Genomic DNA, 19,276 nt, shown 5'->3' on the forward strand with positions numbered 1-19,276 from the left:
CATTGCTGTGGCACTGGTGTAGGCGGGCGGCAACAGCTCCGATTTGACCCCAAGCCTGGGAACCTCCCTATGCTATGGGAGCGGCCCTGGAAAAGGCAAAAAGCCAAAAAAAAAAAAAAAAAAAGGCACAGAGTTAACCCCAGTTCTCTGCCCTGGCGCGTGGCTGGTCCCTCTCTCCGCCTCTTGGTTCTGCGCTCCAGAGGAGGCACCCGAGGTCAGGGAGCCTCTGAGTGGGGCTCCCAGAGCCTCAAATCAACACTCCCCAGGGTGACTACAAACACAGGCTCCTGGCCCGACTCCTCCCAATACACACACACCCCTTCACTAATGCCAAGTCTCTGGCAGTGGAGCCCAGGGCTCTTCACAGTGAGTCTGAGAACACGGTGGCAGGTGTTGCAAACACCTCCATTGCTGTGACCCTGTGATGCCCACCCTGGCAAGTGGCACCATCCACTCCTCCTCCTACCTCTTATCCTCTTAGTTTGGGCAGCTCTGGTCCAAGAAGACCTGGGGTGACCCATCCACAAAGAATGGTTTCGTGACCCCGGGTCCGTCCTCTGAGTCAGCCCTGCTCTGGGCACTACCGGTGTGTGACCTCACTTCATCTGAGCCTCAATTTCTTCATCTGTCAAATGGGGAGGTGACCAGGGGGCGACGGTGAGAGGGAGGTAGCCGTGAAGGTATCTTGTGCACTGCAAAGTCGTCTGTCAATGTTAGCGAGACACAGTTGTGCCTCTGGTTTCGGTGTTAAGACGTAGCCGCATCTGAAATCCAGCGTGGAGTTTAGAACTTGGCATGGATTTCATGAAAGGAAAGGCCTTGTAGCTTTTGTGTGGCAACCAATGTAAATAGTGGAAAAATTAATGAGAAAAATCTTCTCTCTCTTTAGCTCCATAAAAATGCCTCTCTGTCTCCCGTCACATGGGAGGAAGGCTTCTCACCATGAGACTCTGGAAGTTTCAGTAGTGGACGGAACCATGGCCCCCGAAGATGTCCAGCGCCTACTTACTCCCGGGAACCTGTAAGTGTGTTAGGTCACGTGGCAAAGGGAACCTAAGGCTGCGGATGGAATCAGGTCCTAAGAACTGACCTTAAAAGAGGGAGAGCGTCCTGGACTACCCAGCTGTGTGCAGTCACAAGCGTCCCTAGACGTGAGAGACAGTGTCCCAGGCAGCTGTGACTATGGAAGAACAGCCAGGGAGCTACAGCACTGCTGGCTTGGGATGAAGGAAGGAGGCCGGGAGCCAAGATCTGTGTGCAAGATCTTCCAGAAGATGGAAAAATCAAGGAAACAGACTCCGAGGGCCTCCGGGAGGGGTGCAGCCTGGTTGACACCTTGATTTGAAGCCAGTGAGACCCTTAGGAGATTTCAACCCTTTGGAACTGCAGCCTAGCAAGTGTGTGTTGTTTCTAACCACTAAGACGGTGACGATTTGTCATGGTGGCAAAGGGAAACTCACACAGCTTCCACTCAAGGGACTGGCATTTGCGGTCTAGTGAAAGTGGCTTCCAAGGCTGCTCACGTGCAAGGCCAAGAACAGCCCCCAAAACCTCCACCAGGGACCAGTGCCTCTAGGCCGTCAGGTCCTGGGCTGAGGGGAGTGTTACTGTAACCAGACCAGGACATGTCACAAAACACGTCGGCCTTCTCTGCAAAGCCAGTGCAGCCCAGGCCACAGGGTCCCAGCCTGTCAAGGGCTAAAAGGAAGGGTTACCTCAAACTGGGGAGCGGGGGCTCTTCCTTCTGTCGCTGCTAGTTTCAGCTACTATCTAGTGGGCACTAACCGCACGTCCACGCACAGTGGGCAATCGGAAAGCTTCGTTGGTAAATAAATGAACGAGTCTCGGCTCTGCATGCAGGAACCACCACTCTGGGGGCTCGCGTGGCCTTTCGCACAACCTCACACACTCAGAGAGGAGAGGCACCTACCACACCCCAGCGGGTCCTGGCTGGTGTTGCTGGTGGCCGGGACCTGGCGGGATCCTTCCACGCACCCAAACCGTGTCCTGGGAGAGGTGCCGAGGCTGTCCCCTTGGAGGAAGTGGATGGAGGGGTCTGCTGGGAACGTTCTGGAATCCAGGTGAAGCTGGAATGTTCCACTTTGGATCAGATCTGCAAAGCGCCCCACGAGATCCTTGCCTGCTAAGGCCTCCTCTGCAAGACACAGGACGAGGTAGGAGTGTCACCGCAGTGTCCTGCCAGGGCCAGGGAGGGTCCAGGTGCAGAGCCGCTCGGAACAGCCACGACGGGAGGAGACAGAGGCATGACACAGCATCTCATTTTGTGGGGCGGGAGGGGGTGACTGGGGCCCAGAGAAGGGCGGTGATGGACCCAAAGTCACACAGGGGCCCGAGGGACTCCAATGCAGGCCCTTGGCTCCGAGATTTCCGCCAGCGGTGTGACCCCATTAGCGGAGGATGCCCTGACTGCAGTCCTTAATCCAGAGACACGACCCTCTCAACCTTCGCCCAGCCACCCTGCGAGTCTCAGTCTCCCCCCTGAAAAATGGGCTGGGGGTTCCTCTCTGCAGTCGGTGAGGATTTCGAGAGAGAGTATCAGGGGACCGACTGGTCAAGGCCGGGCAGAACTTTCCGCCTCGGCCTTCAGCTCAGTGCGGAGAAGGCCTCCAGCTGTCGATCTATAGGTATTTCCCAGGAAGAAAGCAGGTGAGCAAGCCCCACGTCTGCAGCAGGGATGGGCTCAGCAAGGACACACAGTCACGCTCCAACAGGCTACTGTAAAGGCCGCCCCGGGCCACGGATGCCAGCAGTAAACACCTCACGTATTTGCAGCTCAGACATGCCCAGATTATGCAGGCTCCTTCCAGGGGAAAACAAAAAGGAGCCCCTAATTCACAAAGCGGAGAGGGGGGTAATTATTGTCACGAGGACTGCAGAATGGCAGAGAGGCAGCTGCCTCCTGGTGACACTCTGGTGTTTTCCAGAAGTTCCCCTCATAGAACACAGGTCAAGCTCCAGCCAGTCTCGACCCTGGGTGTTTGGCCACCAGATGGGGGGGGGAGGAAGTGGGGCAGCCCCCACCCCCAAGGCTCCACCCTCTGGTCAGAAATCCATGGACAGGGTCCCGCCCCGGGCTCAGGGTAATGATCAGAGGATCCACCTGCTCCCCCTGAGATCTTTCTACTCTGGATTCATCCATTTCATCACCGCCCTGGTTTAAATAGTGTGGCAGTGGTGGAGACAGTGTACGTGGTCTGACTGGAGGTTCTCTGATTGGAAAAAGGCGGGATACACGTTATAAACCAACGGAGACTCCCTGACCCCACTCTGCCCTTCCTCCCACCAGTCTCCCTTCTCTGAACCTAGACAACCAAGAGAAGAATTGGAAAATGTTCACAAAAGCACAGTCGGGCAATAGCATTCAGCTCTAGTCAGCCATTGATCAGAACTCTATTGCTCTTTATAAGCTTCTAGTAACCAGCTCGTCCCCCAGGCCAGGCATGTGACGCCCTCCCCAGGCCCCAGAGGAAGGCGGTGGGGGCTGCCCCGGCTCCATCTGAGGATGGGGGCACCGACACGAAGGGGCTTCTAGGAGGCAGCGCAGGCCATACCAATGTCACGCAGATCTGGGAGAGAGGCGGGGGGGGCGTCCTCCAGCCGCAGCGTCCAGGTGACGTTCACTCCTAACCGATCCAGGCTCAGACACCCAACCCGCACCGTGGAGTCATCGCAGACAGGGATGGAAACGGGGGTCCTGGCGGTTGTCACCTGTATGGAGGTGGAGAACACGTCACTGCGAGAACACGGAGCAGGAAGCCAGCGCTGCTGAGCCCACGGCAGGCGCCGAAATGGCCGGAGGTCGGGCAGAGGACCCGACGGCAGGTTGACCGGAACTGGCCCGAGGCGATCAGAGCTCCCCACCCCCACCCTGGCCTTGGGAGGTCTGCTCTGCCCCCCCACCCCCGCCACCCTGTTCCTACCGTGGGAGCCCTCTGCAAGGATGCAGCCCTGAGAGAGCTAGAAAAGGAGGGTCCAGGTCAGAGAGGTTGAATAGCCTGCCCTGGGCACGCAGCTTGCAGAGAGAGGGCTAGGTGGAGTAAAACCTGAGCTTCAGGAGCCCAAACACTCTGAATTCACGGGGCCACGTGTCACTGGAGAAACAACTTCTGCCAACTCTCCCAGGACCTACATCCAGCAGGACACCCCCTCCTGGGAAGTACCCACCCTCCCTCACTGTGACTACGTGGCCCGGCCTCTCCTCCCAACCTGGGCGGGGCGCCCTGAGCATCAGCAGGGCGGGGGTGTGCAGTGTTGGCCTGGCTAGCCTGGGGGTGACACAAGCCTCACTGTGCTCTCTTCACGTTGTGACCTCTGAAAGGTAGAGACACGAGAGCTTCCACCTCAAGCCCCAGGGGTGTTAGTTTATCAGAAGCCTGGGCGTCTGGAGGCGAAGGAGACTGTTCTGTGTAAAAGGAAGATGCTGGACAGGAAGCGAAGGCGTGGGTCAAATCTTCGATCCAGAGTCGGGTCTGGGCCAGGCCCTCAGCCTGCAGCACGAGAGCTCTCGGCTGCCAAGAAAATGGATAAACAAGGAAACACATGCTTCTGGAAGGCGATTTACTTCTGCTTCTGCTCTCCGCTTCTAACACCCCCAAACTCAGATGGGGTGGAGCGCAGGCTAAGCCAAGGCCCATGCGCTGGGCACCCTGGTAAGAATAGGCACAGCCAAGGCTAGGGTGGCCCCCTTTGCTGGGGCAATGGCTGTGGGGCAATGGCTGCCCCAGAAGCTCCCTGCTCTGTCCCTCTCCCAACTTTATATAGATTCTCTGAGTCACCTTTGCATAGAAAATAAAAATGCTTCTTTTGTAAGAGAAAAAAGAGGGGCTGGACAACGCCCTCTCACACGGCCACAGACTGGCACCAAGCACCGACTGTGTTCCACGTGCCACACGGGGCCCAGTGGATACAGGTACTCATGCTGCTGTCACTGGATGAGCACCGCCGCCACGTGCCAGGCACTCAGCACCCCCAGGAGCCAACACGCACCCTTTTCGAACATCCTCCATCAGGTAAGGCCCCTGTCGGGTGCTTAACCTACGAGCTAGTTTAGTCTCCAGAACAGACCTGTGGAGCCTGGACCACCAGTACCCACGAGACGGAAAGATTAGCCTCGGGAGGCTGGGGAGCTGCCGAGGATCAGCAGATTGCCGATTAACGCTGTCCCGACCACTTTAACTAGTGCCTGGCTTTGTTTATCTCTGACAATCTTCAGTGCCTAAAACCACGCCTGGCCTGTCAGAGGCCCTCGAACACCTGCTAAGTGGAGGGATGAAGACGAGAAAAGGATGAAGGAAAGAATGAACCAATATGGTTGTTCAGAGGTTAAGAGAGCACTTTGTGGCATTTCGGCCTCCCTGCCCCTCATCCCCAGGCTCTGTCTTCATGGGTGGGGACCTCAGCTCTGTCCTCACATGACCCAGCCTGGCTCCACCATTTCCCGGCTCTGCGACTCTGGCCAATCATTCTAACCCTCTAGTAACAAAACCCTAACAATAATAATAGCGTCCCTGAGAGGACTGCATTAGCTAAGCAACACCAAGGATGCACAGTCTAGGCGTGCAGCACACAGCCGATCCGATTTTCTCCGTGTGGAAAGAGGGGCCAGAGATGAGCTGGATACCGCTTCCGCCTCTGCCGCTCGGTACGTAAGCCTCTGACCTACGTTCTCATTCTGAGCCTCCGTCTGCCCAGTGGGAAAATGGCCCAGGGTGGAACCCTAGGTTCATCTGAGCTCTGAAGTTCTCTGCCAGGTAACCCTAAACTCAGACCAAGCCCCTGCCTGTGGGGAAGACCAGGCACATACCTGGATCCGACAGAAGCCGCGGGCCGTGAGCTCATCTAATATGACGACCTGGAAAGTCGGCAGCAGGCCCGCGTAGTCGGCACTGCACACCTTGCCTGGCGGAAGCTGGAGCTGGAACTGCCCCCGGGTCTGGATGGTCTGCCACAGCTGGGGCCCTGCGGGCGGGTGGGCACCAGAGGTCAGCAGGCAGGGTGACCCAGCTGTGGGGTTCTTTTCTTTTCTTCTTTTTTTGTCTTTTGTCTTTTTAGGGCCAGACCTGCAGCATATGGAGGTTCCCAGGCTAGGGGTCTAATTGGAGCTGCGGCCACCGGCCTACATCACAACCGCAGCAATGCGGAATCTGAGCCACATCTGCGACCTACACCACACTCACGGCCACGCCGGATCCTTAACCCACTGATCGAGGCCAGGGATAGAACCCGCATCCTCATGGATGCTAGTCGGGTTCGCCAACCACTGTGCCACAACGGGAACTCCATGTGGTGTTCTTCCCTTGTTTGGTTTTTCCTCTGCAAAAATAACCCATCTTTGGGAGTTCCCTTGGGGCACAATGGGTTAAGGATCTGGCATAGTCACTGCAGCAGCTTGGGTTGTTGCTATGGTGCAGGTTCGATCCTTTGCTGAGGCTACTTCTTAGTAAGATAGCTTGACTCTGAAATTACTTCACGCCCTTGTAGCAAGCTCGGTCCTGTCTTAGCTCTAAACCAGACTACTTTACATTTATATGGAGTCTTAGACATTCTTCTTGAAAAATCATCCAAACCATCTTGCATTCAAATAGGGCCACTGCCCTGGATTCGCCAGTTAAAAGGGGACCCCGCATCCCATGTGAAAGGCTTACTCTAAAGTTGTTCAGTGCACAACCTGCACGATCATGCAGGGTGGCCCTGCACGCACGCCACTTGAGGAGCTCAGGGCCTGCGCCTCTCTTCTTCCAAGTCCCTTGCTCATGACTAGTCTGGTCTTTTGATTCAGCTCAGGCCACTCTGTCATCATCAGGGGGGACAGGCCACGTATTTGTCCAAATCACATTCTGAATTTTTTTGGATAGCATTCTCTATCTCAGAACGCTCTGCAACAAATACTGTCCTTTGACCCTCTACCAACCACCTAGAGCCTGTGACGGTCCCAGGATCTGGGTCACTCTCCTGAATGCCCCTCCACTGCCCTGATTGGACCCAGTGCTGGTCTTGGCATCCATAGCCAGCCTTTGCCAGGAAGGTGTAGTCAGACCCTGGTGTGGCCTCACAGCCGCATGCATGTGAAAGTGGGTTCAATGTGAGAGCCAGAGACAGGAGCTCTGTCTGTTTTTAAATAGGGCCCCGGGCCCACAGCGATCAGAACAGGTGCCACACCCTGGAGCAGCATCTGGCTCCGGCTCTGCCAGGCACTGGCTCTGGAACTCCAGACAGACATGGGGGAGAGGCAGGTGTGGCAGTGTCACTCTCAGAGGCTGGATCAGCAGCTCCAAGCTCACCAACGCCGTAGTAGCCAATACGGCCACTGGAGCATGTGTGTCCTGGATACAGTCATGTATCCAAGTCACCGCAGCAGAGCCCGTGATGACAGCAGATGTGCCAAGGAGCAGATCCCTCCACAGAAGCCACAAATAAAGCTTCAGCCCAGGGGACTTGGAAGCACGTCTGCTCCTTCTAGAAGAAAATGCCCCACTGGGCCCTCTCTCCTGCTCTGATGCCACCTGGCTTATCGAGGACAAGCTACCCTTGGATGGGGAACCTGAAGGCCTCATCCTGGAGCCTGGAGAGGGAGCAGGAGGCCAGGCAGGCCTTCCTGGGGCCACTCACGTTGGCAGGCACGAGGGTGGGGCGGCTGTGACTCCCAGCGTCCCCTCTGCAGGCTGCACAGCAGCAGATCCGACGGGAAGGCGCTCTGGTAGCCCTGGCGGCACAGCAGCCGGCACTGCTGCACGGCGGCGCCTCCAGGGCCCGAGGCTGCTGCACACAGGACGGCCCCGCCAGCCACCTCCGACGTGTTGAAGGGCAGTGGGCATCGCGGGCCTGGGAGGAGGAAAGGAGGTAGCCGTGGGCACCTGGCCTGCACTGGGGGCTGAACACTCCCACCTCCCACTTCTCACTGGCATCGGGCCCTCCTCAGCTTCCCTCCACCCCCTACCCCCCCACCTTACCCTCCTGCCTGGCCTGGGCCTGCTGCCCTCCCTCCCCACTCTCCTCTTGGCCGAGCCTGTCCCCTCTCAGTTTTAGCAGACACCTGAGCAGGGGTGATTCCTGTACCTTCACCTCCAGCTCAGACCCTCTCGAGCTTCTTCTCAGCTCTAAGTTCAACTCACTACCGGTTCCTCCACCTCAAAGCCAGGGCCCAGAACTCCGCATCTGCTGCCCACACCTGCTCCTGCTTCAGCCGTCCTGGCTCACAGCCCGGCACCTCCAGCCACCCAGCTGTCCCCAGCCAGAAACGTGGCGGCCAAGCTGCCCAGTCCCCCTCCTCTGCCCATCAGCTGAGGCTAGGGCTCGCACCTTCTTGATGCCTTCTCATCCCCACCATACTTCCTTCCTTTAGACACTGCCATCTTCTGCCTGAACCGCTATGGAAGCTTCCTCACCAGCTCCCCGCTTTGGGGCCTCGTCCCTGCCCTTCCGCTCCCATGTCCAATCCAGTCTCAAAGGCCGGCAAAGAAACTGCATGGATGAAGTTCCCGTCGTGGCTCATGAACCCAACTAGTATCCATGAGGACGCAGGTTCGATCCCTGGCCTCACTCAGTGGGTTAAGGATCTGACGTTGCCATGAGCTGTGATATAGGTCGCAGATACAGTTCAGATCCTGAGTTGCTCTAGATGTGGCGCAGGCCTGCAGCTACAGCTCTGATTAGACCCCTAGTCTGGGAACCTCCATATGCCCTGGGTGTGTCCCTAAAGAGACAAAAAGACAAAAAAAAAAAAAAAAAAGAATAAAGAAAGAAAAGAAATTGTGTAGAGCCAGCCCCAAGTCCCCTGAGGCTGCTAACGTGGCTTCCTCTCTCTGCTGTGGTCTCTGCCAGCCCCGCTTTGCCCCAGGGCATAGCTGTCACTCCCTGAAAATACACCCGCTGCACACCCATCCCTCTGCCTACCCATCTGCCTAGAATATTCCTTCTTTGGTCCTCAGTTATCAGCTCCGCCTCTCTAACTTTCAAACACCTTCTATGGTTCTCCTAGACCAACTCAGGCTTCCTTCACGGTATCAATTATTTAAGGCTAATTATCTGCGTCCTGGTCTCCCCGCTGGATGGAGCCTCTGTGGGGTGGGGTGGGGGGGATGCTTTTCCCCTGCTCGCCCAGGCCATGGTGGCACCATGTTGACCCAGAACACAGGCTCCCTGAGTGCCTGTTACATAAGTGGGGGGATGAGTAAATTAAAGAACAGACACACTCAGTGTGGCAATTTCACACCTGACTAGAGATTTAGTTCATTATCTGGCTCTAAGCACAGCCCTGCTACCTGTATACGTCTGGCTTTAAAAATCTGCAATCCACACGTGACTCAAGGGTACTTGGGCGCCTGCGAGATGGAGAATGACCCCTTTTAACCTCCAGGGAGTAGCCTGGGCTTTTATCTAATAAGGGTGATGGCCTCTGGCGATGATTCTGCACGGCAGTTTGCAGTGGGCTTCTCGAGAGGGCGCTTACCAAGTGCTGTGCGTGTCAGGGGGTGGGGAGAGGCGGCCTGTGGGCTGGGGGCAGGTCTCCCGGCCTTGAACCCTGGCTCCATCACTTACTAGTTGAGCCCCTAGAGCAAGTTCATTAACATCTCTGGGACTCGTTTTCACCCATAAAATGGTGAGGAGAGCAACGTACCTGCCTTCTAGGGATGCGCGGTCTGAAGGAAAACAAATGACACCGTGTAAACAGCTCAGAGGAGTTACTGACACCCGCTAAATGGTCATTAAACATTATTATTAATGATCATTATTAACAACAGAGCAATACCTACTGACTAGGATGGAAATTCTAGGATGTGAATCCTCCCTTTCAGGACAGTGGACTCGCGTCTGAGGGTAAATTTCAAACATTCGCTGATATTTGCCGTGACTCTCAGGTCGGGGACGCTGTCGTGATGAGTGTGTACCTGAACTTCATTCGAAATAACCTCACGGAGCAGGTGCCCCTGGTTTTATCATCTGCGTTTTACAGATGAAGAGACTGAGGTGTGAGGCTGTGGAGGGTCAGAGCTAGGGCTTGAGCGCGGGCTCTGTGAACCTAGGCACGACCCCAGCAGGAAAAGGCCAGCACCTGCTCAGACAAAAGAGGGTGCCCGTCCTCGTCCTCAGGGCTCCCCGGCCAGCAGCCTGCTGTCAGCGTTATGACCCTGTCGTCACTGTTACAATGGCCCAGGACCTCTCCCGGGGCCTGGCCCTTCTTCTAGCCTAGACAGCATCTCAGGGCTGCGTGGAGAGCCCAGCAGGCAGAGGAGGAGGCCGCCCCTCCAGGCTGAGCGCATGGGCATGCACAGCCCCCAGGCAAGCTGCTTAGCCCCTCTGAGCCTCGGTTCCCTTGGCACCAAAAGCGGCAGAAACGCGTTAGCCTCCGGAAGGACCTGCAGAGCCAAGGAGGCAGAGCACCCCGTCCCACACTGGGGCCGAGGGCTTTCTGTTCACTCTGGTCCCCATACTTCCTCCTTTGCCCTCCTCCCCGGCCTCGGGGCGGGATGAGGCAAACCACAGCCAGGGAATCTGCATTGTGGTGAAACTGGGGTGAAGGCCGTGGGAAAGTGGGGCAGCTGGGCGGGGTGAGATGCGTCAGGGAAGCGTCTCAGGCCATGCTGGGATGACAGAGGAAATGCCCTCCCAGCCAAGGCAAAGCCCTCGCTGCCCCTTCCAGAAAGGGGACCAGAAGGGCCCAGGCAGAGGGGGCGAGTCGGGGGCGTGCGGTGAGAGCTGTGGGCGCACTGCAGGTCAGGGGCAGGCGAGGGAGTGGGCCAAGGGGACAGAGCCCCACAGAGAGGGGCGACTTCCTCCGAGGGCCCCCTTCTTCTTACAATATAAACATACACTGAAAAATATAAAAATTCCCTTCACACGTGGAAAGCACTGGACCTAATGAGATGTGTCTGCAGTTCCAAAATGTTGCCTAGAGACTGCAAAAGCTAACAACACAATAAAGAAAGCGAAAGAAAGGCAATTGCAAGGAAATCAGAGTCTTTCAGTATGAGATTTCTCAACCCTGCCAGGCCCAGCACCCCCATTTGTAATTAATATCTTTTTTTTTTTTTGCTTTTTAGGGAAGCCCCCACAGCACATAGAAGTTCAGGGGCTCAGGGTCGAATTGGAGCTATAGCCACCAGCCTACACCACAGCCACAGCAACGAGGAATCCGAGCCATGTGTGCGACCTACACCACAGCTCACAGCAACACCTGGTCTTAACCCACTGAGCGAGGCCTGGGATCAAACCCGCATCCTCATGGATACTAGGCAGATCCGTTTCTGCTGAGCCACACGGGAACCCCTGAATGTCTCTATTTACTGTTCTGAAATGAAATTCACATCTAACCTCCTTGCTCAGGTAAGTTTTTAAATAACTGTAACATCCTGTGACTTAAGTATGTAGGATAAATAAAAGTAATTAATAATTAAATAATATCTTTTCATCAGTAATAATGTATTTCAATATCCTACAATATATTCACGTGATTATATATTTCAATACTAAATATTCAAAAGATTTTTTAAACTAGGTATAAACAAGTCAACACCTCCATGGATTCCTGAAGCTTCCCAGCTGAGATGGACCCTCCCCCCATGGAGATCCTTCTCCCCAGGGGAGGATGGGGGGGCCACGACCCAGAGCCCCTCAGCCAGCCAGCACCCCAGCTTCTGAGCGCCCGGCTCTCCTTGGTTTGAGCCCCAGGGCCTAGCACATATAAGAAGCAGACAGGGTCAACATCACAGGATTCAACTGCAACCACACCCCTCACGCGGCTCACTCATCTCCCCTCCCACCCTCACTGTCTTGGCACCTGTGGAGCCCCCCAGCCCCAGCCTGGGCACAGGTAAAGACGAGCGGGACCCCCGCCAGCCCAGGAAGCCCCTCGGGATGTCACCACTCACTCTCACAGGCGGGCTGGCTCCCAGCCACGCGGGTCCCGGGCACCTCCTCGCCATTGCCCAGGACACACCAGCAGCTGCCCTGGGCCGAGTCGCACTGCACTGGGGCGAAGCCTCCGTCCTCCACCCTGCAGGCCGGGGTGGTGCCTGGACTGGCTCTCCTGGAGGGGACTCCTCTCTGGAGCACTTCACAGAGGCCTGGGCCTGTGGCAAAGACAAGCCAGATGGGCTCCTGGCCTGCACCGCTGCCATAGCCCTTGTCATTGCCACCACCCACCACCACCTGCCCGCAGGGCCCCAGGGTCTGGGGCTGCCTCCCCGCTGGGGGATTGAATTAGGACAGGGCAACGCCTGGGCCTCACTCAGCTCTGTACGCCCCCCCCCCCCCCCCACACACACACACGCGCTGCCTTCCCTCAAGGAGCGTGGAATTTTAAAGGACATTTAACAGCATGTGAGCAACCACAGTTCTGATGCTAAGGGCCACGAGAAGAGATGCGCAGGGCAGCTTGAGGAGCCTGTCAGAAGGCACTGGACTCGGCTATGGAAGACGGAGGCCCATAAAGTCTTCCTGGAGGGACTGACGGGCAGGCCGAGCGAGCGTCAGCCAGGCGGGGTGGGGAGAGTGTCGCAAAGGCTGGACCACAACACAGGAAGGCCCGGGAGAGAATGTTCACCCACGTATAAAGTCTACCTGTGGTTTATTACACTTGGATCCGCTGCTGAGATGGACACACAGAAAAGTAAAAGAAGATACAGGAGCTGACACTCAGGGGTCCACGGGCCACGGTGAGGCGCCTGGGCCCGGCCCTAAGGACCACGGGGAGTGTCGGTGGTTTCGGGGCAACGAAGGGACATTAATACATGTGCATTCTGGGGACAATGTCTTGACCTCACTGTGGAAACCAGACTGCACGGCCAGGCTGTGCTGCGCAGCTGGTCCCCTGTGACAAAAGCCACAGTGCCCACTTTAATAGGGAGCAGCCCCGGTTTGCGCCTCGCAGGTACGAAGAGCAGCCCAGCTCCCTGCCAGGTGCTTCTCCCGAGAGCGTTTCGCTGGGGTGAGGGAATGTCACTGCCACTTTATGAGGTGGGAGGCTGCCACTGCTCCGGGAGCGCTGGGATGTGAAGCCAGCTCTTGGGACTCCAGACCCGGCGCTCGTGGGGGAGGGGGGTTACCAAGGGGGAGGGGTGACACTCACACGGGGCACTGCTGTTTGTGCCAGGCGGTGTGGCCTCTCCTGAGGCCGGGTCCACACACCAGGTGCTGGCCTCCGACGCCTGCAGCCTGGCAAACTCTCCTGTCTGAGACAAAGCCGAGGTCAGGTCACTTGGGGAAGGTGATTTGTGGCTGACAGGTTGGCAGGCAGATGTCAAGAGTGTTCCTGGAGCTCCCGCTGTGGCACAGTGGAAACGAATCTGACCAGCATCTGTGAGGACGCAGGTTGGATTCCTGGCCTCACTCAATGGGTTAAGGACCCGGCATTGCCGTGAGCTATAGCAGGGTTCATAGATGCAGCTTGGATCCGGTGTTGCTGTGGCTGTGGTATAGGCCAGCAGCTGCAGTTCCAGTTCAACCCCTGACCTGGGAACTTCCGCATGTTGCCAGTGCAGCCATAAAAGGAAGAGAAAAGAAAACAGTGCAAGGCAGCCACCAAACCCTGAGTCTGGCCGGGACCCCTCTCTCCCAGCCTGTTCCAGGGCTAACTGGGGAACACTGGGCAAGCCCCTTCAACCCCGTGAGCCCTGGTTTCCCATCTTCAAAAGAGGAAGCGGGACTAGGACCCGGGAGCTCGTTCCTTCTTGGAACTCTCAGGGGAAGAAAGTGCCATCTCTCCCATGTCACACACACACACACACGTGTGACAGCAGGTGTGCTGGAGGGATGGCTAATCCAAGCTCTGTCCATCACTGAGGGTTTCCTTGAGCATCTGTGGGCCACTTGTCCATTTTCTGTTCTGCTGTGCCTTGTTCACAGACAAGGAATCGCCGTCATAATGACTCCTGACATTTTCAGAGAACACAATCAGGAGGCCCACCCTGGGGGAGCCACCCCCGGAAACTGGGAGCCATTCAGTCCCGAGGAGGCAGGGAGTCCACTGGCCCCACTCCACCGAGAGAGGCCCAGAGAAGTCAGGCGATGTGTCCCAGGTTGCACGACTTTCAGGCTACACAGGTGAGACTCAGACCCAAGCAGAGGTTTGAGAAACTATGGGATGAAGACTTAAAGTTGAGAACATTCTAGCCGGTTACACCAGGGAGCTGGGGCAAAGGCACAGCGGTCCAGTTTGGGCTGTGACGTCTGGGTCCTGTTTCCCTGCATCAGTGGCCCAGGAGCCAGGCTAGGAGAGCACACCACCAGAGGGGGTGCCAGACCTGCTCTGAATCCCTGTTCCGGCCATCGGGGCCGAGGCTTCCCCGTCTCCTGCTCCCTGGGTGACACTGCCACACAGGGTGATGGAGCCGATGATCAGCCCAGGGGTAGGGGGCTGTCAGCCAAAGTAAGAGACCCACAGGCTACTCTCTCTACAAAGCTCAGCGCTAACCGGGGTCCACGTTCCCAGCGCCAAATGGGATGATAATAACAGCGAAACTGCTCAGTAACTTGCAGTTTTGCTAACGTCTACACTGCTGGTGTCGTCTGATTTTCTTGGTGCCCCTGGAGCTGAGCAGATAGGGGGTGGGGTGCTATCAACCCTACTTTCGGGAAAGGGGCACAAGGCACAGAGGTTCTCATCAGTCAGCATGTAAGAGGCTGATTCCAGCAAGAATTCTCTAAGAGCTTCCACATCAGTCAGTGCACTAAATCATGACATCCAGGGAGCTGGGGAGGGAAATATGGTGAAATATTATTTCTCATTTATGAGAAACTGAAATCTGATGGACATGGTGACAGGGCCAGATGGCTTCAGGAACTGCATACGTGTAGACTATTTTTCAGAGTTTTCATGAAATGTATTTCCTTTGAGTCTCAATACAATCCTAGCACCAGGGAGGATAAAATGTGGGCTGATCTTATGATCAAAGAAAGCCCAAGACCTCCCGTTGTGGCACAAGGGTAATGAACCCAAGTGGTATCCATGAAGACACAGGTTCAATCCCTGGCCTTACTCAGTGAGTTAAAGATCTGGCATTGCCGTGAGCTACGGTGTAGGTTGCAGATGTGGCTCAGATCCTGCATTGCTGTGGCTGTGGTATAGACAGGCAGCTACAGCTTCAATTCGACCCCTAGCTTGTGAACTTCCATATGCCACAGGTGAGGCCCTAAAAAGGAAAAAAACAAAAAACAAAACCCAGAGAAGCACAGAAAAGGTAAGTAAATTTCTCAAGATCACATAGCTAGGTTCTGCCAGGGCTGGGACAAACCACAGGTGTAGAACACTTGTGCACTTTTAACTAAAATAAAGTTTTTGAAAACTAGAAAAATCACCACCCAGGAAGTTCTGGCTTCCCTCCAAGGTCCTGGGTCTTCAGAGCCTTACCTCTGTGCAGGCTGGAATGAACAGGTCTTTTGGAGATGGTCTGACTTGGGAACCAGCCTGTTTCCAAGCAGAAAGCAGCCCACGCACGCGGGATGTCTCACAGGGGCTGGGGCCTGTGGGGAGGGGGGACTGTTGACTGACTGGCCGTGGGCGCCAAGTGAGCCGGGGGAGGGGGGGGGCAGGCTGAGCCCCAGTGTCAGGGCCATGGGTCTGGGTGGACGGGGTGCCCTATGCAGAAGCAGGCTGAGCCACAGGGACCAAGGCCGGCCTGGGGCACATCACCTGTGCCATGTTGGGTGAGAGGTAAAGCAGAGATGATATGACCCTGTGATTCTGAGCGTCTGACTCAGGAGAGGGCTGGGCTGTGGAATGGCGAGAGGTGGCTGCTGAAACTATAGCCGTGGATGAAAGTGGGGAGGGTGGTCGGGGGCAGACCTGGGCCTCCACCCCCCACCAGCTGCCTCTCTCGCCGGCACCGAGGAGCACCAGCTGGAAAGAGCCAAGGTCAGGGAACCTTCCGGGCCTGGGACTTGGGGGACGTTTGGCCTGGTGGCATGCAGGACCGGTGTGAAGAGCTTGCCCCCTACCCTGGGCCACCCCCCCAAGCCCTGCCTGGGGAACACCTTCACCACCAGCTAGAGCGCCCCCTGCTGTCCAAGTCAGGTGGCTTCACTTACATTGCAGGACCTGTGGGGAGCGGGCAGCCAGCGAGGCAGGCAAGTATGCTCCCTCCCCATCCACGCACCAGCAGTGCCCTGGAAAAGAGCCACAGCCGGAGGCTCAGGAGGCGCCCTGAGGGACTTGCCCCGGGCATCCCGCAGACAACCTCCCTCCTTTGCCTTCACAGCAGTGCCAGCAAGACCCCATGTCCATCCTGGTCTGTCTGCCCTCCCCAGCACTGTCCACAGCACAGGCCTTGGCACCCACATCCCCCCAGCAACCACCCACTTGACCTTCAGGCTGCTAGAAGGTCGCTGCTCCCATAGTACCGATGGGACAACCAAAGGCCAGAGGACCCAAGGGACTCGGCCACCAGCTGCCAAAGAGGAGCCTAGAGTCCAGCTCGCTTGCCCCCAGGGGAGGGCTCTTTCCCAAAATGAAAATGAGGGGTGTTGCTCGCCCCCTCCAGGCTGCCCGGCCCCCTCACCAGTCGCGGCGTGGCACTGCACGGGCTCCCAGCTTCCCAGTGCATCACACTGGGGCACGTAGGGGTAGGGCTGCAGAGGGCCCGATGTGCGGGGGGCATCACTCAGGGCAACACGGCGTCTCTGGTAGAAGCTAAAGGCTGGAGGTGGAGACAGAAGCAGAGGCGTGAGCAGAGCCGCGTGGGCTCCATCCTAAGAACAGCAAGCACGTCCCTGCCCAATTGGCAGGCTTTTGTTTATGTGACAAACATTTCCACCCCGAGGAGGACAGAGGGACCCTGAGCAGCGGGCAGGCCCTCACCACACTGCCCTTTCAAAATAAAAATGTGAAAACAAAACCATTGGCTGGGAGTTCCCATGGTGGCTCAGTGGGTTAAGAACCTGACTGGTATCCATGAGGATGCGGGTTGGATCCCTCATTCAGTGGGTCAAAGGGTCCGGCATTGCCATGAGCTGCAACTAGGTCACCGATGTGGCTCTGATCTGGTGTTGCTGTGGCTGTGACCTAGGCCGGTAGCTGCAGCTCCAACTGGACCCCTGGCCTGGGAACCTCCATATGCCACAGGCGAGGCACTAAAAAGACAAACAAACAAACAAAAAAAAATGGTGGCTGAAGTTTGAATGAACTCTCATCTCATGGTGTCTTCTGGTGTGGGAATAACGTGCTCACTGCACGTCTCCCAGGCGCCAGGCCAGCTCCCTTCCCTCCCTGCTCCCCACCCCACCCCACCCCCCGCACCCCAGGCCCCGGGCACCGCTGCCATGTTCTGCTGGCCAAAGGCGCTCAGTCGCCTCAGTCTCTGTGCTGGGCCTTCAATCCCCAGACTCTCGGGGACCAGGAGGTCTGCCCAAAAGAACCCCCCAACTACGCAACAGCAGAGACGCCTCTGCTCATCTGGAGGGGTCCCAAGAAAAGTGGGAACCCGCGTCCTGTGCTAAAGACCCTTCCTAGTTTCCCAGTGGCCTGAGACAGGTGTCGTCAGAGCTGTGGCTCCGTGGAGGGAGGGGCGCTGCCTCCGCCCGACTTCTGAAGAAAATGGCATCGACACTCAGGGAGCCCTCTGGCACCAACAGCTCTCTCCCCGCTTCCTCTAAATTTCCCTCCGGAACCAACATGGTCACAACTCGGGGAACACGAGTCCCTCTTTGGCCCCTGGATTACGTCATGCCTGTCCACACACAGGTCTGCAGAAACTGCTTCCTCGCCAAAGGCGGAATCTCCTGGTCTCCGAGGAACAGAGAAAAGAGGTGCCCGGGGAGGGAAGGCGAGAGAGGAGAGACGACGAGGCGGGAAGGAGCAAGGGGATGCTTAACCAGCATTTCCTGGGTCCTGCTGTCTGCCAGGCACCAGGCCGGGCCCCAGGATATAAAGATAAGATGGGGTGCCTTGTCCCCCCGCCGCCCAAAGAGATGGCTGGAGAGGGAGGGGCAGGGAACAAAGATGGCACTGGGCTTAGGGGACCAAAGGCAAGCGAGAGCCAACGCCAAAGCGGCAGCAGGCCTGCCAGAGCTGTGAACTCAGGGACGAGGCTCCCACCTGTGGGTGTGGGTGCTCTGTCTCAGAACCCAGGTTGTGCGGGGAGCACGGCTGTGCTGCTCTGTGACTCAGGCCCAGAGACCCAGCCACAGAAGCAGCCAAGACCGCCACACAGCGGTGGGGAACTCAGGGAGGCTTGGGGATAAATGAATCGTGTGTCCTGCCAAGTTGTGGTGGGTCAGTGAGAAGACGGCAAGAGGCCTGGGTCCTGCTGCCCAGCAGGCTGCCCATGGAGGAGGACGAGCGGGAGATGAGAAAGACCTGGGCTCTGAGCCCAGCCACACTGGAGCAAAGGGGCAGTGGGCAGAGGCCTGGGGGCCAAACTACCAGCAGAATTCTTGGCTTCCTGGTGGGCTGCAGGCACCATCTGCAATACAAAACGTGGAGCCTGGCCCCACGGCTCTGCTGGAGGATCCGGGGGCATCCTGGAGAGGTGGGCAATATTCCTGCCTTGACCGGGACCACAAGATGCATTTGTCTTTTCTGGCGCCCATGGGCCCAGGGAAACCACAGTCCCGAAGATAATGGAAGAGGAACTAATTCCAGCTCTTGCTTCCCCCAAAGAAGGAATGAGAAACCAGAAGCAAGGGGCACTCACTGGACTGTGCTGCCAGTCGAATGGCATAATCGCTCCCGCTCAGAAACTTCTCCAAGAAAGTCTCCCGGGATGGGGAGAGTGGGGGAAGGGCCAGCTCCTCATCGGTCAGCCGGATTCCTTTGGCCGCTAGGAAACTCTCTCCCAGAGGAAACTGAGAACTGTTGGAAACCATGACAATCTCTTCTGCTTCCTTAATGAACTGCAGGACGCGAAGCTTCACTTCTTCACAAGAGCCAGGACCTGGGGAGTAAAGACGTGGCAGACCATGCGTGGCTCCTCTTGACCTTCGAAGTATGTGAGCACCCGTGCGCATGCATGCACACACACACACACATACACACACACATTTCTGCCTCCGCTGTTTCCTTCACCCCTGCACTTTCCACAACCTGGACTCTTGTTTCTGTTTTATCTCCACAACTGCCTTCACTCAACATTTATGGAGTACCTAATTTGTAAGAAGATTAATCTTAGCTAATGTTTATTCCATACCAGTACCAGGCAGGTCCTATGAACATTTACACAATCTAATTTAATCCATGCAATAGCCCAGTATGATATTATTCTTATCTGTGTGTTACAGATGACAGACTGAGTCATGGGAAGTCATAGAACTTCAACAAGCTCCT

The 19,276-nt window shown here is 56.7% G+C and overlaps 1 protein-coding gene across 2 annotated transcripts in view; it reads right to left on the reverse strand.

Annotated features, from left to right (window-relative positions):
- Positions 1-19,276, reverse strand: part of TG (thyroglobulin) — a 224,048-nt gene that overhangs the window by 183,740 nt on the left and 21,032 nt on the right. Inside the window, exons 11-20 of one of the 2 annotated variants that reach the window (XM_021088574.2) lie at positions 18,648-18,887; positions 16,515-16,652; positions 16,045-16,122; positions 15,368-15,480; positions 13,088-13,190; positions 11,889-12,089; positions 7,630-7,842; positions 5,825-5,979; positions 3,573-3,729; positions 1,931-2,155 (exon numbers count right to left, since the gene is read on the reverse strand). In XM_021088574.2, the coding sequence (XP_020944233.2) occupies positions 1,931-2,155; positions 3,573-3,729; positions 5,825-5,979; positions 7,630-7,842; positions 11,889-12,089; positions 13,088-13,190; positions 15,368-15,480; positions 16,045-16,122; positions 16,515-16,652; positions 18,648-18,887 (1,623 nt within the window). 2 annotated transcript variants of the gene reach the window in all.

Source organism: Sus scrofa, chromosome 4 (assembly GCF_054392235.1).
Source record: "Sus scrofa isolate SSC_HxYL_T2T_F1_AM1 chromosome 4, Sscrofa_HxYL_maternal_Yorkshire_Landrace_v2.0, whole genome shotgun sequence".
NCBI lineage: Eukaryota > Metazoa > Chordata > Mammalia > Artiodactyla > Suidae > Sus > Sus scrofa.